Here is a 24,963-nt window from a genome sequence, read left to right as displayed (position 1 = left end):
ATCTGGAAGAATGGGTAGAACTGGAATAGGAGGAGGAGAGGGTTTCACTATTCTGGTGGGAGGAATTTTGCATTGCAAAGGCCTATCCAAAGCCATTGTAATGCCAAGCAAAGACAACTTACAAGGTTCAGAATACCAGCATAGGAACTCTCCATTTTATTCAGTGACAAATTAAGGCAAAACATTCACAGAACAGAGAAAATCAAAATACAGTATTCATCAAGTGCAATTCAATAATTTCCAAGTACTACTCTACCTCTGGACAGTACATTCATTTAGTCAATCACAAAGTCTCTCTTCTAAAATGGAGATTAAGGTTAGTTTCCAATCATAAACAAAGTATATTCATTTGGTCAATCACAGAGCACAAAAAGTCAAGTTTCCCACCCCTGGATCACAACTGAATTACAATTATCATCAGTTAATGCCAAGCACCTTCTTAAAAGGGGCAGTAGAGAGCACAAAGGCCATCTACCCCTGCATTACAGCAAGATTAAGATATTATCACAGCATTCAATACCCAAGGAGAGGTCTTTTCTTCATCTTGACAGAAGCAAATTCTCAGCAATCTCTGTTCCTGGGGAGACAAAGCTTAACAAAGCCACAATATGCAATGCCAGTGTCCCCATCAATTCACTCTCTGCCTGCAGAACAGTCTCAGGACCTCTGAAAATATAAGCAAGACCCTCTTCCAGGATTTCTGTAAACATACAAGAAAATCCTTCAGGGCTTCTGAACCAACAGCAAGGCTCCAGAACCTCTCCAACAACAGTACTGTCCTTCACCAGCGAACGAATCTGGCAAAACAACATCAAAACAGACAGACAAAATACCGGCATCACAGCCCTGTCTCCTCAGTCTTAGCAGCTCTGGGTGGCAGCTCTCAAAAGTCCTGGGCAGCTCAAACCGGCGCTCAGCAATCCTCTCTCTCTCTCTCCGCCTCCACCATGCTGCTTCCAAAAGTTCTCCTGCCTCTTTTTGCTCGGAGCTTCTCCCAGTTCAGCCATCTCTTTTCATGTCAACAAGTCCATCCCACAAGTGGGATTCACAAGCTCTGGGTTTTAACACTCAACCTGAAAACCAAGCCAATATAAGGGGATCTTTAAATTCCATTACTATTACAGCCATGAGGTAAGATCTAAGTGTTATACACACTGTATGAGATGAATCTAGAGTCATAATTCCATTGTATGTCTTCTTCTCTGTGTCTCCCCCACTCCAGCCAACCAAGTTCATGGTGGGAACTGAGCAAGGAGTGGTGATCTCCTGCAACCGAAAAGCCAAGACCATAGCTGAGAAGATTGTATGTACCTTCTCTGGGCACCATGGCCCCATCTATGCCTTGCAGAGAAATCCTTTCTACCCCAAGAATTTCCTGACTGTTGGTGACTGGACAGCACGTATCTGGTCTGAGGAAAGCAGGGAGTCGTGTATCATGTGGACCAAGTAGGTGGATATGAGGCAGAGAAGGGCTAGAGGGCAGAGAAAGAGTCTGGTATGCTGGAGCTTTGGATCTCTCAACCATAGTACACACCTCTGTGAAACAGAAAACTTACCATCCTAGAATATTAGAGATGATCTAAACCTAGGGGTCCTTAAGTTTTTCTGTGTGCCATGGACCCCCCTTGTCTGGTAGAACCCATGGACCCCTTCTCAGAAGAATAATTTTAAATAGAGAAACCAAAATACCTAGCATTACAAAGGAAACTGATTATATTGAAATATAGTTATTAAAACTTTTTTCTTAAGTTCATAGACCTCAGGTTAAGAACCCCTGGTCTAGTCCAACCTGTTCATTTTATAGATTTCTTTCCCTGATCCTTCCCTTCCTCTTGAGGTTTAGGAATGCTGGGACCCTGAAATAGTAAAACGTGGGTTCTGCCTGAATGAATTCAACCCAAGCCTTCTTTCAGTCTAAGGAAAACAAAGTTTATTAAAGATTCACCATATTGCATAGACTCTCAAGGAATCTGAGCATTTGTAACAAGAATAGATGCAGGCCACATTGAATCTTAGTACCTTAATGGAGGCCAAGATGGATCTTATATACAGAGAGACTGTGGGAGGGATCTAGGGTTGGCCAAGTAGTCTGGGGTGACTGGAGGAGAGGTCTAGAGAGAATCTTGATGAGAAGTTGGGGTGACTAGAGGTCAGATGCCAGGAACCAAAGGAATGGGGTCTTAGGTAGGATCAAGGGTGGTAAGTAGGGGGAGGCAATCCAGAGGTAGCAGACAATAAAGGCCCATGCTAGGTTAAGGCATAGAAAGGCCAGTTGAGGGGATCATAGCCTCAGGCAGAATGCCAGATCGAGTGGGAAGATTCAAGGAGAGTTCAAGGTGGTTCCCAGAACCATAAACAAATGGGACCCAAATGCTTTGGGGTAAAGGGCAAAGGTCTTGGCTTGGGCCTGTACCCCATCATTCCTACCTCCAATCCTCTCTCCAAACCATCCCATATCATCAAGAAAGGGGTGTTGAGAAGGGAATACTATCCAAAATTCACCCATGTCATTGGTCCTGTTTGAAAATGAAGGATGTAGAGGAATCAGAATGATATTGTTATAAACATGCTTAGTCTAGGAATAAATAATCATTGGAAAACCAGGAAGATTTTCGTTACACTTGTTTTACATTTATTTCTTCTGAATAAATGGGTAGCTCCCTTAATGGAGTACACGAACTCAGACAAATGTGAGCCCTTTTATACTGGTTTCATTAGAATTTCCTACCTTGTTCTCCATTAGCTAGGTACAACCTCCTGAACTGCCCACCTCATGCTCCCCTCACATAGCTCGGGAAGCATGCATACAAGCCTCTAGCCCCCTACCTGATCAGAAGCCTGGCCCTACTAGATTACAGCTCTGATTAGGACCAGTCACCTCTGACTCACATTCTGCTATCAAAGACAGGAGCATTTTTATCCATTTCTCCTCTTTCCTTTTCTTTCTCTCTCCCCCCATCTATTTTGAAAACTATGGCAATGCTGCTATTTCTTCCCTCCTCTTCCCCCTCCCTTTCTTCCTTCTCATCTTCCCCCTCAGTTCACTCAGGAAAAAGTGGGTGCTCTGTCCAAAGGAATATAAATTTTGATCGCTTGTACTTCGCTAGATATCTTGGGGTTTGGGGACTAAATCCCCCCCCCATTTATTTATGCTATCGTTTTTACTGAAAACTGCAACAACTCTTTTGTTTCATGTAGTTTTCATTTATGATTTCTAGAAATACAACTCTGAAAAACCAGTTGAAAAAGCCAATTGGGATTCAGATGGCGCCTACTTGACTATGCTTTTAAACCCAAATCACTCTGTCTCTCACAGATTGCCAATAATAGGTCCCAGTCCAAGCCTGACTTGCTCATAGTTTGGATTTTGATGGCTCAGAAGTGAATGTAAATAGCAATTGTTTCTGTTATGGACAGAAGCTCTAAGGGTCTTTCCCTCCCAGAATTTTTTTTTTTTTTTGTGAAGGCAAACTAGGTCATTTTTTGCCTCAATTCTTGCCTAGCCTTTAATCACTGAATAGGTGTTATCTCAGACAAACAGGACACCTGGGAAAGACCTTAGCTTAAAAAGGCCAGGTGCTCCTACTGCATTGGGGGTCTTCACCAGCCATCCAGAAGTATGTCTTGCCATTTTATGCCCAATGACTCTGGAGGACAGAGTGAGTGAGGCTGATGACTTTGCACAGTCCTGCCCCACTTAAATAAAAATAGCTTTCAAGTCATAACATCACACTCCTGATGTCATTGGTCGTCTTTGAGAACAAAGGACAAACAACAATCCATTTATTTTCTTTTCCAATTTCTGGCAGTACAAGGGAGGGAAAGGGTTATCTTCTCCGTGATCTCTCACATCTTTCCATTTCTTCACTCTGTAGTGTCACCCCATCCAAAAGGAGAAACAATATTTTTTGGACATAGGCAATATGGAAAATTTGTTTTGCTTGATTGCATGTATATATATATAAATATATATATTTTTTTTTTAACAAGGATTTTGTTTTTCTTTTTTTTTTAATGGAGGGAGAGGAGATGGGAAGGAGAAAAAAATAGATTTTTGTTCATTAAAATAAATTTAGTTTAACTTTAAAGGAATACTTTTTTAAAAAGTATTTCATTGAGTAAAATTGATAAAAAAAATTGTCATTTATTACAGTGAATTCCCTGGGGGCAATCCAGGTTCTTTCAACATTGTCTCAAAGGGCTAGCTCCCAATTTCAGCCCTCCCTCTTACTAGCTGCGGGACCTTGGGCAAGTCATTTAACTTCTTTATCTGTTGGGTTGAGACTAGATAATTTCTAAGGTCCCTTCTCTCTCTCTGCACCCCCTTCTCTGCCTCTCTCTGTCTCTTCTCTCTTTCTCTTTCTTTATCCCTCTCTTCTTCTTCCTCTCTCTCCTTTATATCTTTGACACAAAACCCCCCAAATGGGGTGACAAAGAGTCAAACACAACTGAAAAAAAAAATGACTGAACAGCAGCAAGGGTCCTTTCAGTGCTAATAGTCTGTGAATCTGTGAACTCTGTTTCCTGCCATATTAATCTGATGGACCAGCCAGTCAGTACTCAGGTTCATGTTGTTACGAGACAATGGAAATAGCATCAGGAAAATTTGTGATTTTAAGAATAAAGACATTTCAGGGGCAGTCAGGTAGCACAGCAAGTAAGAGCACCAACCCCAGTGTCAGGATGACCTGGGGATTGAATCCAGGCTCAGACACTCAGCACCACACCCAGAAATAACTGGCCGTTGTAACCTTGAGCAAGTTACTTAACCCCAATTGCTTTAAAAAAAAAAAAAGAATAAAGACATTTCATATAGCCATGAATCTAGAATTGGAAAGGCTGTCAAGAGGCTACCTTGTCCAAGCTCCTAATTTTTCCAGATGAGTAAACTGAAGCCTTGGGAAGTTAAGTGACCTGTCCATTCATGTCCCCCATAGGGGCACCAGTACTAGATGAAAAAGGAAGAATGGCGAACTCAGACTCTGCCATATTTAAGATGATAACTGCCCTTGGACCAAAGCTTCTTGCACTCTGAAGGATGCTGTAAGCCTTCCTGAAATCAACTGTTGGTCAGTCAGTCAGTCAATGATCATTTATTAAGCTCTTCTTTTATGCCGTCATTACTGCTGTTGATCAGTTATTTTCTCCATGTGGGATTTTATTGGCAAAGAGTGGTTTGCCATTTTCTTCTCTAGTTCATTTGACATATGAATACACTGGGGCAAAGAAGGTTAGGTGACTTGCCCAGGAACACACAGGTTATAAATATCTGAGGCTGGATTTGAACTCAGGTCTTCCTGATTTTAGGCCCAGAGCTCTACCCATTGTACCACCATTATGCCAGGGACTGTGCTAATCAAAGGAAATAGAAAGACAGAAACAAATAGCCCCTGCCCTCAAGGACCTTACATTCTAATGGTGGAGACAACATGTAAATAACTATATACACATACAAGATCTATGCAGTGTCAGTGAAAGGTAATCTCAGAGGATGTTACCCTATACCCAGACAGATTGGATAGAGCACTAGACTTTGAGTTCTGATCCTGCCACAGATGTTCCCTTTGTTGTGTGACCTCTCTCAGGCTTGGTTTCTTCATCTGTAAAATGGGGATGTGAATAGAACCTACTTCACCGGGTAGTGGGGATCAAATGAAATAAGATACCTAAAGCCCTACATACCGTACCTGCAAGCGACTGTTATTGCTGTCATTACACCAGCCCCACCCATTTCCCTTTTGTTGCCCACTCCCTTTTTGTCATCTTTAGGGCAAGAAACATCTACAAGGGTTGCATCAGCTAGAGTGGGTATGGGGAACCTGCAGCCCTGAGGCCACGTGTGGCCTTCTAGGCGCTCAAGTGCAGCCCTTTGACTGAATCTACACATTCCCCTACCCCTGAGCTAATCCAGTACACTTGCTGCCTCTGTGCTTCCTCAGTCACCAGGGAGCCCCCTTCCTGAGCTGAGTGCCTGCTACTGCCTCCAGATTAACCTGAGAAAAGAGGCAATATTCATTAGGCCAGTAAGAAGTCCACCTTTTTTTCCGGTTCTTCCACTTTTGTTCTGGGCAGCTCGATGAGTAGATAAATCAGCAAATTTTGCTATTACTGATTAACAAGATGTGAGCTCCATCTGAGGGAGAGAAGCAGTGTTTATCACACATCATCCATCATCCCCAACAGGAGTTCACAGATTAGTCACCCCATTGCCAGGCATGGGTGCCAGTGAGTCTGTCCCCAGCCTGAGTACATTGATTATTCTCTCCCCCTCCAGATGATCTTGCATAGTATTTCTAAGGGGGAACAATAAGCCTGGAGCTGAGGGAAGGTGACTCTTCTCCTTCTTCTCTTAGACGCTAGGGGTGACTGGGTCCTAGGAAATTTGTTGTTTTGTTTTTCCTTCGTTCTCAAAGAGGACAATGACATCACGGTGGCAATGTCATTACTTGCATGTGATTGGATTTAAGTGAGGCAAGGCTGTGCAAAGTCACCAGCCTCACTTTCTCCTTCAGAACCATCGGGGTCCAGTAGCAAGATATAGATCAGGACAACTAGAGATTGTCTGGGATGCAAGGGAATTCAAACTTCAGCATAAAAGCCACGGGCAGCTTAAGCAGTGCAGAGGAAAGAGTGCCCAATCTGAAGATGGGAAGACCTGGATTCAAATCCGGCTTCAGAGACTTCCTAGCTGTGTGACCCTGGGCAAGTCACTTAACCCTTTTTGCCTCAATTTCCTCATCTGTCAAATGAGCTGGAAAAGGAAATATCAAACCACTCCAATAGCTTTGCCAAGAAAACCCCAAATGGGGTCACAAAGAATCAGACACACTGCATACAAATCAACAACAACAAAAACAGCCAATAAAAGCCAAGTCAACAAGTATTATTAAAGCATCTGCTACATGCCAGGCACTGTTCTAAGCACCAGTCATATAAAGAAAGACAAAAATAACTCCTGAGCTCAAGAACCTCACAATCTAAGGGGGAGACAACATGCAAATAAGACAAACAAGATATATATTGGATAAGCGAGAAATGACCTCAGAGAGAAGGCACCAAGATTTATGAAGCTTCATGCAGAAGGTGAGATTTACCTGAGACCTGAAAGAAGCCAGGGAGACTAGGAGGTGGAGGTGAAGAGGGAGGGAATTCCAGGTTGGGGTGGGGAGGCAGAAAGACAACCAGAGAAAACGTCCAGAGCCAGAAGATTTAATGTCTTATTTAAGGAATAGCAAGGAGGCCAGAATCACTGGATTGCAGAATACATAGATACAGTATATATAGTCAGGATCTTTTCAGACCAAATCAAAGGTCAATAATATAATTGATATCCTCATTGGACCAGTGCCTTGGGTGTGAGGGCTTTCTGAGCCCTTTTCCGGGCATCCACCTTTGGTATCCATCTGTTACCCAACATTTACCATCAGCAGTGGCCACACACCAGTAAAAGCATCCCGGCACATGGGCTAAACCAGGTTGAAGATAACCAACAGACCTCAAATACTTTGGTGAGTTAGCATGATATCTACCCCAAACATGTGAAGACTTTCCCTGGTAGAATGGGTGGATGAGAACGATCTGTTCCAATGGCCAGGAAGGTGGCTGAAGCAAGTAGGCACTGTGGAGCACTTAGAGCTTGCTCAGACATAGAAGGTCATGACCAAGGTCATCCACTATGTCCTACTAGGTCATTGCCAGTCATCTTGACTTTTGTCCTGCTGCTGGACTTCAATGACTCTGGAAGACTAACAGCTTTGTGGAAATCTGCCTCACTTAAATCCAAGACATCATGGAGGACAAACACCAACATCCTACACAGCATTTGTGACTCTCTTGTGTTTTAGTTCTTAGTTGGGTCTCCATTTCTTGTTTTCTTAGTCCCTCTTTATTAAATGGTCTGATCCTAATTTTATGGCTTTCACCTGAATCAGGACCGAGTGGCTGACAATACCTGTCAAGGTTATATGTCACTTTTATTTTTGGAGAGGGGAAGGCAGGGCAGTTGGGTTTAAGTGACTTGCCCAAAGTCACATGGCTAATAAGTGTCAAGTGTCTGAGGTCAGATTTCAACTCAGGTCCTCCTGACTCCAGGGCCTATGCTCTATTCACTGGGCCACCTAGCCGCCCCCCAGGTCACTTTAAGGATGGCAGAGTGTGAGTTCACCTTCCTTTTTTTTTCTCATAGTACAGATACCCATATGGAGGACATGTATGGACAAATTGTGTTTCATCATCTCAGGGTAATACTCCTATAAAGTTGTCTGGGAGCAGTGGCAGAAATGGGCTGGCTGGCTGGCACAGAGGGTACCATTTGAGGGTCTCCAAACTTGGGTCTTCAGAAGGTCTCCCTTGAACCAATAGCTCCAGAAGTCAAATCTACTCAAAGAAAAAAAATAGACCCACTGAATCTATCTCTGATTGTATTTCTAGGTCAAATGCAGGAGTTTAAGATTGTAATAGGTAGTCCAGACCACATGGGCTCCTTAAAGATGGTGGTGTTATCAAAGGTTAGCTTGGTGGTTAGCAGCTCTTTCCAGATATTACAGTTTTACTCTGTTGTGGACCATTTTGTGAGATAAATAAGGAAAGTGGCAAATGGTGCTGAAAAAGATCAGAGAAAACACTGCCCCTGGAGTGGAAATCATCATAGATTTAGAGTTGAAAGGAACATTAGAAGTTATCCATTCCAGCAGCTTTATTTTATAGATCAGAAAGCTGAGGCCCAATGAGGTTAAGTTATTTATCCAAGGTAAGATAGGTAGTCAATAGCAGGGCCAGAATTAGAACCTAGATCCTCTGACTTCAAATTAAGTCTTTTTCCCAATGTGCTATGCCATCTAGTGATGTTAAAAGTATCTGCTTTGAAAAATCTGGAAAGATTTACACGAACCGATGCAAAGTGAAGTGAGCAGAATCAGAAAACATTGTACAATCCTGAAGGACTAATAGGCACAGTGAGGTGAATAGAGCACTGGCCCAGAAGTCAGGGGGACCTGAGTTCAAATTCGACCTCAGTCACTTGACACTGAACAAGCTATGTGACCTTGGGCAAGTCACTTAATTGCCTTCCTTCCTCCCCCTAAAAAAAAAAAACAAACTAAAGGACTAACAATGAAAAATGCTTACCTGCCTCCAGAGAAAGGACGAATGGAGATCAAAGCATATTATTATTATTATTTTTAAAGCAATTGGGGTTAAGTAACTTGCTTAAGGTTACACGGCCAGGTGTTTCTGGGTGGGTGCTAAATGTCTGAGCCCAGATTCGATCCCAGGTCATCCTGACACTGGAGCCGGTGCTCTTACTCCCTGTGCTACCTGGCTGCCCCAATATTATTTTTCACTTTCTTTTTTTTTGGGGGGGGGGTTGGTCTATGTCTTCTTTCACAACATGACAAATACAGAAATATATTTTGTATGCTTGTACATGTATAACCTATAACAAACTGCTTACTGTCTAGGGGAAGGGAGAAAGGAGAAAGGGAGAGAATTTGGAACTCAAAAAATTTTCAAATGAATGCTAAAAATTGTTTTTACATGTAATTGGGGGAAAAAGGTATTAAAAAAAGAAGTATCTGTTTTCACTCTAAGAGGATGTTAGGGGGACAGGAAGCAACCATGATGGGTTGGACTGGAAGTTCTGCCTAGAGAGACAGAGGTCTGAATCTGAGTCTGATAAAAGAAATCCAATGAAAATGAGCCAGAAACCATAAATTAGTAAATTCAGATGTGGTGGAGTGCTTCCTAGTCCTAAATGCCTCCAGGCCTGCCAGCAGGTTTGCTTTGATGAAGAAAGGAGGGCTGCATAATAGTTCAGTTTGTTGGATCTGATTGAGTAGTCAGACCCAGAATGGGATTGATGATTAGTGTCAATCTGAAGGGAGGCCTTTAGTGCCTGTCAAAGAGATCTATCCTTGGTCCTGTCCTGTTCAATATTTTTATTGTCAGGAAAGACATAAGTGGTATGCTGATCAAAATTCCTGGTGACAGAAAGTTGGCAAAGGATAGCTAATATTGTCAAAATCAGAATCATCAAGATCCAAAGAGGTCCTGACAACAGGAAAGAAGGACTAAACCTAATGAGACAAAACTCAATAATGATAAATATACAGGGCAGCTAGATAGCATGGTATAGAGTTCGGGTGTGGAGACAGGAAGACTCATTCATCTTTCTGAGTTCAAATCTGGCCTGACACTAAATGTGTGACTGTGGGATGTTTGCCTCAGTTTCCTCATCTGTAAAATGAGCTGGAGAAGGAAATGGCAAACTGCTCCAGTATCTTTGCCAAGACAACTGCAAATGGGGTTTCAACTCACGAAGAGTTAAACATGACTGAACAACAATATTGGTTCAAAAAAATCAAATGCTCCAGTTAAAGGTAAGAAAAATAATGTGACAGAATCTATATTTGAACCCAGTTTTTCAGATTCTAGCTGTAAATTGATTTCCTTTACACCACTTTTCTATAGTGCCAAAAGAGGTTTTTTTGTTGTTTAGTTGTGTACAACTGTTTGTGACCCTATTTGGGGTTTTCTTGGCAAAGATACTGGAGTGGCTTGCTGTTAACCTTTTCTAGTGTGTCCCCATTTTACAGATGAGGAACTGAGATAAATAGGGGTTATATGACTTTCCCAGTGTCACACAGCTAGTAAGTGTCTGAGACTGGATTTGAACTCACATCCAGGCCCAGTGCTCTGTCAGCTACACCCCCTAACTGCCTAGGTTCTTGGATCATCCAGGAACATATGATTGAGAGTAGAATTCTGCTGGAAGCAATCAATCTCTTTAAAACAAACAAACAACAACAACAAAAACTTGAATCCTGAAATTATCTTGTAATTTTTTACAGATACCACATGGCTTATATAACTGATGGAGCCTGGAGCCCACAGAGACCAGCTGTTTTCTTCACAACTAAAATGGATGGAACTGTGGATATCTGGGACTTTGTATTCAAGCAAAGCGACCCCGCCCTTAGCCTCAAGGTTGTGTCCTTATCCTTATAGACAGCTTTCTCATAAAGCTTCCTTCTCATTTAAACGGGGACTTCCTAAGGATGGGAATATGTGTGTACGTGTTTATATCAGAAGGGGACAGATCTTTTGTGTGTGAATGACTTTTTGTGTGTGTGTGTCTGTGTGTATGTGCATAAATGTGTAATTGTGCAGAATACTTACTATATGTCAATATGAAAGACTGGGGTTTTATTGCAGGACTGAGAGAGAATGTTAATTTTAGTTTTTATCCTTATAACCCTAACACCTAACAACTTGCCTGTCATCAAATTGGTACTTATGAGTGTTAAATTAAACTGAATCATACCAAAGACAATTACTCCACTGACAAACATTTATTAAGTGTGTACTCAGTCCTAAGTGCCATAAAAGGTCCTGGGGATACCAAAATAAAAAAGAAAATAGTTCCTGCCTTCAGGGAGTTTACATTCTACTGGGCACTACTTATAAGTATCATCAATTCAATTCACCAAACACTTATTTAGCTTTCTACATACAAGCTGGGCAACTAGGTGGTGCTGTAGACCCCAAATGTGGTCACAAACAGTTGGACACAACTAAACAATGAAAAACCTCTTTTGGCACTATACTGCAGAAGCGTGGGGTAAAGGAAATCGATTTACACCTACAATCAGAAAAACTGGACTTGGAATCAAGAAGACTCATTTTCCTGAGTTCAGATTCAACCTCAGAAACATTCTAGTTATGTGATCCTAGACAAGTCACTTAACCCTATTTGCCTCAGTTTCCTTATCTGTAAAATGAGCTGGAGGAAATGCTTTAGCATCTTTGCCAAGAAAACCCCAAATGGCGTCACAAAGAGTCAGACACAACTAAATGATATACAAGCTATTCTTTTAGTTGTTAGGAAAAGGAAAGCCAAAATAAAGTACTATCTCCTGCCCTCAAGGCACTGTCCTTCTACTGGGGTCAAACATACTGATAAATACTATACAATTAATTTGAGAAAGGGAGTATCAGTAACTGGGAGGACTGGGGGAAGAGGAGAGAGACTTTATAAAGAAGGTGGTTCCTGACGTGAGCTTTGAAGGAAGTTAGAGTTTCCCAGAGTTAGGTGTGAGGAGGTAGAGGATTCCAGGCTTAGGGTGACAGACTGGTGTTTCTGAGGACAGCCTGTGTATAGAGCTAGGAACTAGAACTCAACTAAATGCAGCTCATCTGATTTATATGAATTAATGAGTAGATAAAATAAATCTAATAAGGCAGGAGGGAACCAGACTATGGAAGGCTAGCATAGGAACTTTTTGAACTGGGAAATAACATAGTCAGACCAAACTATCAATCAGCCAATCAATCATTCGACAAACATTTATTAAGCCCTTCCTATGTGCCAGGCACTGTGCTAAGTCCTGAGGATACATAAAAAGGCAAAAACATTACTTACCCCCAGGGAGCTTGCTTCTATATGGAGACATGTAAATAAATAGGTTGAGACAAGACTGACCCAGAGGAGATGGGCAGTAGTCTGAGAGGGGAATGTTCTGGTACATGGGGTGGGGGGTGGATCAGACAGAGTTCTTGCATAAGATGGGGTTTGAGCAGAGTCCTATGGAGTCTTCCTATGGAGGAAGCCAGTTGGGTGAGGTGAGATGGGAGAGAATTCCAAATGTGGGGAGCAGCCAGTGCAAATGTATGGCATTTGGTGATGGGCCAGCACGTAGCCCAATTTAAACGGGTCTCAGAGGGTGGGGAGGAACATGAAGTGTAAGAAGATTTGAAAGGTGGTAAGGGCTTTATTATGTTTAATCTGGGAGGTAAAAGGGAGTCAATGCAGAGTCTTGTGTAGGAGGATGAGCTGCTCCGTTTAGGAAGATCACTTTTGTAGAAGATGCATTTAGGGTGACCTGAGGCAGGTGCCATGTGGGGGAAAGAAGGCAACTTAAAGCAGAGATATTATGAAGGTAGAAACAAGATCCGATGTCAGAATGACTACGTGGGGTGAGAGTAAGGAGTTCAGAATGGCACTGGGGTTGAGAATCTGGATTGGGAGGATGGTAGTGCCCTTGATTTATAGGGAAATTCAGAAGAGTGGAAGGTTAGGGGAAAATAATGAATCTGGTTTTAGAAATCTCTGGTTCCCAAGGAACCTGAGGCCCCAAGTCCTTATGAGTGCAGTGCTTTCTTTTTTTGAGGGGAGAAGGTAAGGCAATGGGGGTTAAGTGACTTGCCCAAAGTCACACAGCTAGTTAAGTGTCAAATGTATGAGGTCAGATTTGACCTCGGGTCCCCTTGACTTCAGGGCCAGTGCTCTATTCACTGCTTGACCTAACTGCCTCAGAGTTCAATGCTTTAAAGGGCTAAAAACAAACTAACAAAAACCTGTGGAAGGGGGCTAGACCTAAGAATAGTGATCATTACTATTCCCCCCACCCCCCCATTTTCTTTCTCCTTCCTTTCTCAGAAAACTCTTGATCCAGAACCAGAGGAAATGTGGGTATGAATCCTCCCTCTAACACTTACTTAGCTTCCTTATCTGTGAAATGGAAATAATAAAATATTAGGAGGGGGGCGGGGAAAATGTGGTTTAGGAGACAGAGAGCTAGAATTAGGAAAACTCATGTTTAAATCCTTTCTCAGATACCTGTCCGCTACATGACCCTGAGCAGGGCACTTAACGGTTTAGTGCTCCAGGAAAAAAGGTGCTGACTTGCATAGGTGAAGACAGTTCATAACCTGGTGTAGGGAGTTCCTAACTCCCCACAGCATTAAAATTACAGGTTAAAAAAAATAATACCTGGTAGAAGCTATCTTGAAAGGTTGTTGCAGAGTAATTCTGTTATGTATATAAAGTGATTTGTAAACCTTAAGAGTGCTTTATTAGCAAGTCACTTAATCCCAGTTGCCCTGCCTTCCCTCCTCCAAAAAGACCAAAAAAGAAAAAAGAGTGCTTTCTTAAATGTCATTTTTACTGGCTGCCCCCATCCCTGGAATGTTGTACCTCCTCATCTGGCTTCCCTGGCTTCCTTCAAATACCAGCTAAAATCCCAGGAAACCTTTTCCAATCCCTCTTAATTCTGGGACTTTTCCCTCTGTCAATTATTTCCTATTCACCCTGTTTATATAGCTTTCTCGTGCATGGTTGTTTGCATGTGGTCTCTCCCCATTAGACTATAAGCTCCTTGGGACAGGAACCATCTTTTGCCTCTCTTTGTATCTGCAGTATTTAATACAATGCCTGGTACACAGTAGGTGCTTTTAATTTGTGTAGGAGGTTTATTATTTTTTGGAGACCTTGCTCTAGGGTGGGACTAGTCCTAGGGATCTAGGGCTGAAGACATGCCTGATGAGGGATGGCTCCCAATAGATTCAGCAGGAACTCTGACCTTATCTAAGACCAGAACCTGCGATTCAGTCTGGAAAGAATTCAGTTCAGCCTTACTTGGAGTGAGAGTTGAAAAAGTTTATTTTACTCTTTGCAGCGGGCAAGGATCCTTAGGGGACCTGCAAGAGAAAGGGGGCACAGGCTTTTACTTTTAAAGGGTAGGGCTGCCATTGTCAGGGCTGACCGGATGGATGTAAGGGACTTCAGTGCATAGATAAAAGTTAGGGCTGACTGAAGGAACTTGTGACTTCAGTGCATAGATAGTTTAACTTGGAGTTGAGATTTGGGCCAGACTGGAGGAGACATGAGGAGATTAAACAAGGACAAAGGAGTCACAAGTTGTTGCCCAGGCAGAGTTCGGAAGGGGGGAAGGGGCAGAGTTTGAAGCTGGGAAAGGGATTTTACAGACTGGTTTTACAAATTGATGTTACAAAGTTTTACAGACTAATGTTACAAACATAGATCCCAAGCACCCCATCATGCCAAGTTACCAGGAGGTCCTACTCATTAAAGTCATCACAAAGGATCAATGAATATTAATACCTGGAGATCAGTACAATTATCCCTTACACACTGCAATTTTTATATATTGTGGGTTAGTATAAGAAATTAAATAGTAATTTGGGGGGACTTTTGCAGAAGCTGAAGATGTCACTTGAAGGAATGTATAATAATGCCTTCATAAATGTAATTTGACTGATCTATAATTTTGAAATGTCTTTTTGACCCCAGGTGTGTGATGAACCCCTGTTCAGCCTCAAGGTGCAAGATAATGGCTGTTTCCTTGCATGTGGATCCCGTCTGGGAACGGCAACACTGCTGGAAGTCTCTCCAGGACTATGTACCCTCCAAAGGAATGAGAAGAATGCAGTCTCATCAGTAAGTGCTCAAGGAGGCCATAGGGCTGGTAGTGGTTCACTGGCTTTTGCCCTAGCCACATGTGAAGAAAGGCTGTCAGAAAAATAAAGGTAAATCATTCGGTGAAAATAGAACCCACATCTTTCTGTGCCCAGAATAACGCGAGTAAACCCAAGTGACAATTTAGAATGGACCCTTTATTAAACACCATATTGGCTGATCAGGCCACATGGCAGGCTGACGAGGTACCACCCCTCCATCCCAGTTCCCTACAGCAGCCCCAATCTCAGGTAAAACCTCAGCTTTTAAAGGGAGACCACGCAGCCAACAGCTAGGTATTGCATAAGCAGAAACTTGCAGAGGCTAAAAACAGTGATTGGTCAGTACACAACTTGAAATTCCCACCTGTGCCTGACCCAGAAGCCAGTGCATCTCTATGCAGGTAAGCTGACTAGGAAAGGGTGGAGACCCAGTCGGGGAGGGCAGAGCTGACCGGCAGTCTGCTCACTTCCCTGAGGTAGGGGGATGGGGAAAACCAGGTACAATAATCTGAAAATGATGTATAGGTCATTGTAGTAAAAAAACAAAAACAAAACAAAACTATAGTGTGCTGGGAACCAGAAGATCCCTGTTCTGCTGCTAACTAGCTGGTTAACCTTAGACAAGTTTCTTTTCTTCTCTGGGCCTCAGTTTCCCCATTTGTAAATTGAGGGGATTAGATTTAGAGCCAGAAGGGACTTTAGAAGTCATCTACTCAAATTCCCTATTTTTTTTTTCAAATGAAGTCTTTCCTTTAGATTTTGATTATCAAACTGGTCTTTTCTTTTATAAGAAATTCATGATTGAAACTTACAAAAATAGAATAACATCCCACCTTCAGTGGTTTTTCCCTTTAACAGGAAATGTAACTTTATTGACTATCACCATTAAAAAATTAAAAGAAATGCTTTCAATTTGGTATGCTATAAACAAAAAAGTCATGCATAGTGACAAAAAAATGTCCATTTATGTATCAGACTCTTCTTGGGAACCAGCACTGTTGAGCTTAGTGATCCTCCTTCTTCCTGGCATGATCTCAAACTCAAGGGCCTTTTTCACCAGTATAAATTAGGTCATTAAAATCCTGGCAGTGTATTAGCAATTTATCACTCTTTGTCACAATGTTTATCTAAGATCTTTTGTGTTTGCCCATAAGTTCCAGTGGCAGTATCTCCGACCTAATACCCTCATTTTTTTTTAATGGATAAAGAAAATGAGCTCAGATAGGTTTTATGATTTGTCCCCAAGATCACACAGGTAGTAAATGACAGAGCTGGGTTTCAAACCCAGACTCTGATTCCAAATTTAATTTTCTTTCCACTATACTGTATAGTTATTCCTTCCACATTGCAGGGGCTAGGGGCACAGCATCCCCCTAATCTGGAAAATCTATGTAAAATTTTTTGGCCTTCTTTTTTTACTAGAGAAGAAGTCTGAATTTTTTTTCTTTTATGGGGTGTTTACAGTACCTTATTATAAAATTTGGGTTAAGTATTTGGTCATAGGCTCTGTGTCATCTGCTGGCCTTCAAGGGACATCTTCAGCTTTTACAAAACTCTCAAAAAACCTCTCATTTAATTTCTTATGTGTCTTCTTCAGCTTCTGCAAAAGTCCCCCCAAAATTACTATTTAATTTCTTATACTAACCCACAATATATAAAAATTGCAGTGTGTAAGGGATAATTGTACTGATCTCCAGGTGTTAATATTCATTGATCTTTTGTGATGACTTTAATGAGCAGGACCTCCTGGTAACTAGGCATGTCTTCAGCCCTAGATCCCTAGGACTAGTCCCACCCTAGAGCAAGGTCTCCAAAAAATAAAAAACCTCCTTCACAAATTAAAAGCCTTTAGCCCTGAGAATCCTAACTGTACTAAGTATAGGCTTCCTCTTCCCTTTACTCACCCTGATAATTTCTTCCCCACACTCCCTCCAGTTCCTTCTATCACTTCAATCACTCTCCCTCTTCTGTGGCTACCCTAGTTCTTTGAACGAGAAACTCGTCGAGAGAAAATCCTGGAAGCCCGGCACAGAGAGATGCGCCTGAAAGAAAAAGGCAAGACTGAGGTCAAGGATGAAGAAGCTGAAGGAGAAATTAAAGTCAACCAGGAACAGATGCTGGCCCAAACTGAGGAGGAGTTCTTTGACATTATCAATACTGAGATTAGGAGGAAAGAAATTGCTCTTAAGAAAGCATTAAAGGTAAGTGATCATTCAGAGGAGCAGAAGGGGGCAGCTAGGTGGTGCAGTGAATAGAGCACCAACCCTGGAGTCAGGAGGACCTGAGTTCAAATCCAGCCCCAGACAATTAACACTAGTTGTGTGACCTTGGGCAAGTCACTTAACCCCAATTGACCTGCCTTCCCCCCTCCAAAAAGCAAAAGAAACCCCCCAAAAACAAACAAACAAATAAAAAAAAAAACCAGAGGAGCAGAAAGGCAGCCTTGAAAGGCTCTGTTTGTTGAGGTTTAGGTTTAGGAGTGCTGGAGACACGCTGAATCCTACTGAATGAATTCTATAGAAATCTTAAGGAGCCTGAGCATTTGTATCATGAGTGGGCCAATGAGCAATCTGAGCACTTTCATGGAGGCAAGATGGATCTTATATACAGAAAGACTGTGGGAGGGATCTAGGGGTGATCTAGAGGAGGGGTTTGAGGAGGAGTGACTGAGGTCAGGCTCGGAGAACCAAGAGAATAGGATTAAAGGTGGGAAGTAGTTGAAGGCTATGTTAATATGTTAACACACTACAAAATGATAACAGGCTAGAAGTCTTGGCTAGATTTAATAACATCAAATATAATTTATTTAAAGAAAAAATGGAAATAAGTCCAATGTTAAGGTTTTAAAAATCAATTTTATATTGTATAGGATGGGGAAAGTCTGGTAGAATAATTTGTTATTGTTCAGTCATGTTGGTGGTGTCCTATTCTTTGTGACTCCATTTGGGGTTTTCTGGGCAAAACTACTGGAATGGTTCACCATTTTCTTCTCTGGCTCAGTTTACAGATGAGGGGTTTAGGCAGAGAAGGTTAAGTGACTTACCCAAGGTCGCCCAGATTTGAACTCATGAAGAGTCTTCCTGATTCCAAACCCAGTGCTCTATCCACTGCACTACCTAACCACCCTATTAAAATAATAGTTTGTGTGAAAACTATCTGAGGGTTTTAGTAGATAGTAAGGTTGATATGAATCACCATGTGACATACAGCCAAAAAAGTGAGGGCTTTGCTAAGAGATTTAATGTCCAGGATTTCAGGATATCACTAGTTAGCCCAGTTTTCACTCCCTTATGCTTCATCTGAGCATAGATTTCTTGGTAGGTTCTTTAAAAAGACAGCATGGCATGGTGGGAAAGAACCCTGCAATCGGAGTTACAAGATTTGAATGAGTCGCAGCTCTATGAACTTGAGAAAAACATTTAACATACAGTTAAATAGATAAGCCCAAAATTATATGGAGGAGCAGACTGTTTGGTCTTTGGGAAATTGCAGAGTTCTTCAAACAACGTTCAAACTTCTCCTAGAAGCAAAACATCTTTTTTGATAGCAGCATTGTACTAGTAATATCATATGACTACAAATTGTGAAATACTACAGTTTCTAAAGAATTAAAAATGAGAATTACTCAGAGAGCAAGAGAGAGTTGCATAGTGGGTACAAGGAGCCTACAGCATTTAACATAACTGGGGACAAAATTGTCAGAGAGTATGGATTGCTTGGGGAATGGGCATTTTTTAATGACCACATCAAAGCTACAAGGTCAAGTACTTTGTTGTATATATGTATATTGCATTGTATGTCCTTTACCTGGAATTGGCTTCAAACATTTGATGGGATGGGATATTCTAGGCTAAGGATCTGGGTCTCAATTTCCTCTTGGTCTATTACTTCAGAGCCCAGGTCTCAGCCTCAAAATTGGGATGAAGATCAATAGTCAGTCAGTTAACAAGCACTTATTAAGTGCTGACTATGTTCCAGGCACTGTGCTGAGTGCTGGGAATAGACAGAAAGGCAAAAGCAGAGTCTCTATGGTTTGGGGAGACCTCAGCTCCAGTCTGCTCCGGTTTCAGCCTCCTTGGATATGAAGTCATATAGCTAGCCCTTAAATCCTCACTCCATGAGCAATCATTGTAATCTCTTTATTATCTTTCTTTTTATGTACTATCTTCGCCCATTCGATCTTAAGCTCCTTGAGCATAGGAACCCTTTTGTTGTTGTATCCCTAGCATTTAACAGAGTGTTTAGAATGTAGTAAGTGCTTAATAAATGCTCCATCTATCTATGTATCTACCTATGTATGTATGTATGTATCTATCTATCTATAGTCCTGTCTATCCATTCATCTACCTAATCTCCCTCCCTCCTTCAGTCTCTCTCTCTCTCTCCCACACACACACACACACACACACACACACACACACACACACACACACACACCCCTTATAAACCTCGAGGGATGCTTGGTACCAGAAGGCAGAACCAAGATCAAGTGAATAGAAGTGGCAAACAACCCAAAGTTAAGCTTCCCAACAGAGTTGCCCCAAGTAGAATAGGCTGCATTGGGAAAGACTGGGTTCCCCCTCAAAGTCTGTAAGAAAAAGCTGGATGACTTTTCTTCAGACATGTTGTAGAGAGAATTCATTTTCAGATGTGGGTTGGATTAGACAGCCTTGGAGGGTCCCCTCTTCCTTAAAGATACCATGAATTATCAAATGGATTGGTTCCCCAGTGAGGATATCTACTCATTCAGAGCAGCCTGGGGGAAGAGGGGATTCAGATGAATGAAGCTTTTCCTTCACCAGGTCTTACTGTTTTTTCAACAGAAAGATATCGAGGACCTAGAGGGTGGTGAAGAAGAAGAAGAAGAAGGAGAAGAAGAAGAAGGAGAAGGAGAACGAGAAGGAGGAGGAGAAGAAGGAGAAGGATATAAAGGAGAAGAGGAAGCTGAAGAGAAGGCAAAAGAATAAAAGGTCAGAATTTAACTCCGTCCTAAAACAACCATCAGAAGACTTTGCCCTAATGTGATACAATTAATTCCATTTGGTTTGTTTTCATTTTTATTTTCAGATATGAATTCTCTCCCTTCCTCTAGCTCTTCCCCCATCCATTGAGAAGGCAAGAAATACAATACCCATTATACATATGAAGGCATGAAAATACATATTTCCACATTAGACATGAATGTTATACAATTGAGCAGTACCCCTATTTTAACAGGGATGGGGGGCAAAAGAGGCAGAAGGGTATGGGGGAACTAGATATGGGTCAGGAGACGTGCTGGCCCTTCTCCCTTAGAAAGCCCGAATTATTGGAGTTAGGATGCAGGAGGAGCAGACCCTTTACAGAAGTTGCTTAGCTGCTTTTCTTAGTGTAGCACCTCTCAAACTTTTTGGCCTCAGGACTCCATTGCACTTCTTTTTTTTTTTTTGCTTTTTGAAGGGCAATTGAGGTTGTGACTTGCCCAAGGTCCCACGGCTAATTTTTGTGTTAAGTGTCTGAGGCCGGATTTGAACTCAGGTCCTCCTGACTCCAGGGCCAGTGCTCTATGCACTGCACCACCAAGCTGCCCCTCCCCATTGCACTCTTTTTTTTTTTTTTTTTAGCAATCAGGGTTAAGTAACTTGCTCAAGGTTACACGGCCAGTTATTTCTGGGTGTGGTACTGAGTATCTGAGCCTGGGATTCGATCCAGGTCATCCCGACACTGGAGCTGGTGCTCTTACTCGCTGAGCCACCTGGCCACCCCCAAAAAGCAGCATTCTTGTATATGATATCTGTTGTCCCCTCCTTTCCCCCTCCCTGCCCTCTGCATTATGAGCCCTTGCCACCATTAGCAGCTCTATCCAAACATCTTCATAGTATCATCCTTTTAGAAATTCTGACATCTTTTGTCTCTTCTCTCTTTGAAAGGGAAGAAGGAAATGAACATTTATTAAGTGTGTACTATATGTCAAGCAGGCGGCTAGGCAGCTCAGTGGATAGAGCATTGAATCTGGAGTCAGGAATACTAATTTTACTCAGTTTCAATCTGGCCTCATATACTTACTGGCTGTGTGACCCTGGGCAAGTCACTTAACCCTGTTTCCCTCAGTTTCTTCATCTGTCAAATGAAGAAATGTTATCTTTGCCAAGAAAACTACAAACGGGATCATGAACAGTCAGACATGACTGCAACAACTGTGCTGAATGCTTTTTACAAATATGATCTCATTTGATCACAGCAACCCTGGGAGGTGGATGCTATTATTACTCCCAGAGTAAGACTTGATGCAGACAGATGTGAAGTGACTTGCCCAGGGTCACACAGGTAAGTGTCTGAGGCCAGATTTGAACTCAGGTCTTCATGATTCCAGGCCCAGGGCTCTGTGCACTATCTTACCGCCTAGCTCCCTCCCTCATTGGAACAGCCAGGTTTGTTTTCCACTTCTGGCACTGAGTTCGTCACCTGAGTATTGCTGGGGAAGCTTTTCCTTTCCTTGGGGGCAGGGACAGTGAACTGAACCACAGGCTCCTCCTTCCTCTCCCCCCAAGAGCAGGCAGTTAGCACTATGTGTATGTGACACCATAGCCATATGCTATGTGAGGATTTAGACCAGGGGCGGAGAACCTTCAGCCTGGAGGCTTACCCACCCCTGACACAGACAGATGAGACCCATGATACCCTTAAGGACCTTTGAAGCAGCCTACCATCTTTGTACTAGTGCAAAGAGTAATAATTGTGTGGGGGTGCTGCTTGTTTGTATAACTAATGTGGAAATATTTTTTGCATCACTTCAGTAACACACACTGACAGATGTCTTTACATATATTATCCTACTTAATCCTCACTGTGTGAGGTTGGTACTCTTGTTATCACCATTTTGCGGGAAACAGAAGCTGAGAAAGTGGATTTGGCCATGGCTGAACTCAGGTCTTGCTGATGCCAAGACCAACACTCTATCTACTAAACCGCCAGCTGCTACCATAGATTTGTTGTAATCTCTCCGAGCAATCTCCAAAGGACTTTCTCAACAAGGGGTAGGTACCATGGTGCACAGAGCACTGGACCTGGAGTAAGGAAGACCAGAGTTCTAATCTGGCCTCACACTAGCTGTGTGATGCTGGGCAAGTCACTTACTTCTATTTGCCTCAGTTTTCTCAACTGCAAAATGGGGATAATAACAACACCCATCTTGAAGGGCTGTTGTGAGGATTAAGTGGGATGTTATATATAAAGTTCTATGCAAACCTTAAAGGGCTGTTTAAATGTTAGCTATTATTATTATTTGTACTAGTGCAAATATGGTAGGTTGCTCTGAAAGTCCCAAAGGGAATCATAGGTCTCATTTGTCTACATTCTGACATAATGAGATAATATTTGTAAATATATTAATACAATATGCCTGGTATGCAGTAGGCACTTAATAAATGCTTCTTCTTATTATTATTATTCCCTTCCCCCCACACCCCAATCCTCTTTATTCTCTTCTGCTAGAAGTTTGTTCTGTTTTGATTTTGAGTCATTCTCTGGGGTTTTGAGACTTTAGTTATATAGAGAATTTCATTGTGCTGTTACGGTATTCATGGAATGAGTACATGAATACTGATTCAGAGCCCTCCTGCCCACAGAAGAACATAGAAAGTATATATAAGATGTCTCCCAAATGCAAGGCAGTCTCACTGTTATCTAACACAGGACTGATACTATTAGCTCCCACTACAAACTAACATACAGTCTTTTTCCCCCAACCTGCTTTGTCACCACCCAGTGCAATGGAAACCTGGAGATCGTTTTTTTTTTGTTTTTTGTTTTTTGTCAAAAAGCATCTGTTAAGGAAATCAACACTGGTGCTTGTTCTGAGACCAGGAGCCTCATGGAGAGAGAGAGAAATAACAACCCCACCGCTCTGGTGGGTGTGGAATGTGGAACAGAATGTAGAGCCCCATCCAAGGGACTGGCATCTCCAACAAGAATCTGCAAGAGGGATGTCACCCATCCACAGCCAGCCAGTCTAGATGGCTACCCAGCCTCACCTTATTTATTCATGTACCCATTTTGTTTTTGTTTTTCCCCCCTTGGATCTTTTCTGGTTAACAGACAAAACTAATGTTTTCTATTCAACTACTGATTTTTAGTCTTACGTCTCTAACTGACAATTATACAAATATATTAACTGTTGGAAAAAATTTGGCCTACTTGCTTTACTTGGGGGGACACGACCTCTGTCTTTAAATATTTAGAGGATAGACTAGTGAAAGAGGGATTAAACATGGGCTCCTTGGCCTCTGAGAGCAGCATTTGAATCAATAGGTGGAAATTACAGGAAGAATTTAACTCAGTAAGTGAAAGAGCTTTCTCACAATCAGAATTGTACAGAAATGGAATAGATTATCTTGAAAGGGGGTATCTCTCCAGCACTGGCAGAAGCAAGATGATCACTTGTTGGGGATCAGCTGTTGTAGAAGAGATTTGTGCTTTTTGGTAGGGTTTGGTCTATGTGGCTTCTGAGGTCTTTTATAGAGCTAAGATTATATTCTTCTAAGATACTGAGACTGGTCTATTGGGTAAGGATTCCCCTTAGATCAGGAAGATTCCAGTCCAAGTCTTGTGTCTAACACTGGTTCTGTGACTTTAACAAGTCGTTTAATCACTCAGGGCATTAGGCACAGCTCATATGTGGATCTCACTGGTAGAGAAAGTTCTCCTAATAAGAATTCAATATAACAATGAAATCACGGGTCTGATGTACAAAAATTAAATTAAATTAAATTAAAAAGATACTTCTGATGATTCCAATCAGAATAGTCCTAGGTACTTTTGGATCCTAAAGCAGAATTTTTTTTTCTCTATTCATTTCTTTATTTTAAAAGTTTGGTTGATATCTTTTATTTTTACATTGCATCATTTTTACCTGTGTGACCCTGAACAAGAAACCTATCCACTATTTCTGGATATTACCCCATTTGCACTCCCTGTTGCCCACCCTGTGTACCTCCCCTGTAACAAAGAAAAACAATTAGACAAAACAAACCAACACAGAAGTCCTGTTTGATTGATATATGCAACATTCCTCACCTTTAGTCCACCACCTCACCAATGAAAGGAAAAAGCACATGTCCATAAGAATAAAGATTGTTCATTACAATTACAAAACGTGAGTTTAGTTTCTCTTTAGCACTCTTTTCATCAAAGCAGGTATTTGAGAAAGGATTCTTTTACTCATTAGTAGCAAAATAAACTTGTTTTCAGAAGTGAAGGTCACATAAGTAACGTTTGCCTCCTGACTCCAGGCCTGGTACTATGTCCACCTACAGTTGCCCTGATGCAACCTGACCCTATGTGAGGTAATAACCCTCAAAATATTGAGTAATTGAGTCAGGTAGGGTATTCCAATGGAAAGTGCACTGGGCCATTATCCAGTAAGGATACCTGGGTTCTCATCATGGCATAGCCACTAATTAGCTGTGTAACCAGGACAAGTCACTTTCCCACTCTGGTCCTCATCTTTCTCATTAGTGAAATGAGGGATTTAGTCTAGATGGTGTCTATGGTCCTTCTCAGCTCTAAAAACAAAATATATGTTCTTTTAGCTTTTATATAATTCCATGAACTCATCAAGCTGAGCTAAAAATGGTTATTTTGTATTAATGAGACTAATAACAGCTAGCATTTATTATAGTACTCTAAGGTACTAGATGGGCTTGGAATCAGAAAGACTCATCTTCCTGA

The 24,963-nt window shown here is 41.8% G+C and overlaps 1 protein-coding gene across 1 annotated transcript in view; it reads left to right on the top strand.

Moving 5' to 3' along the window:
• The window catches only part of DNAI2 (dynein axonemal intermediate chain 2), a 74,706-nt gene extending 50,860 nt beyond the window's left edge, over nt 1-23,846 (top strand). Inside the window, exons 9-14 of the mRNA XM_069075994.1 lie at nt 1,223-1,446; nt 10,848-10,983; nt 15,089-15,235; nt 17,238-17,456; nt 20,079-20,225; nt 23,058-23,846. Coding sequence (XP_068932095.1) covers nt 1,223-1,446; nt 10,848-10,983; nt 15,089-15,235; nt 17,238-17,456; nt 20,079-20,222 — 870 coding nt within the window. The 3' untranslated portion in view covers nt 20,223-20,225; nt 23,058-23,846. The remainder of the gene's footprint in view (nt 1-1,222; nt 1,447-10,847; nt 10,984-15,088; nt 15,236-17,237; nt 17,457-20,078; nt 20,226-23,057) is intronic.
• Nucleotides 23,847-24,963: the final 1,117 nt, after the last annotated feature.

This window comes from Petaurus breviceps, unplaced genomic scaffold (genome assembly GCF_028583685.1).
Source record: "Petaurus breviceps papuanus isolate PSGF00001 unplaced genomic scaffold, PetGlider_PUasm1.0 90925, whole genome shotgun sequence".
In the NCBI taxonomy this organism is placed as follows: domain Eukaryota; kingdom Metazoa; phylum Chordata; class Mammalia; order Diprotodontia; family Petauridae; genus Petaurus; species Petaurus breviceps.
This window is presented reverse-complemented; position numbering and strand designations above follow the sequence as displayed.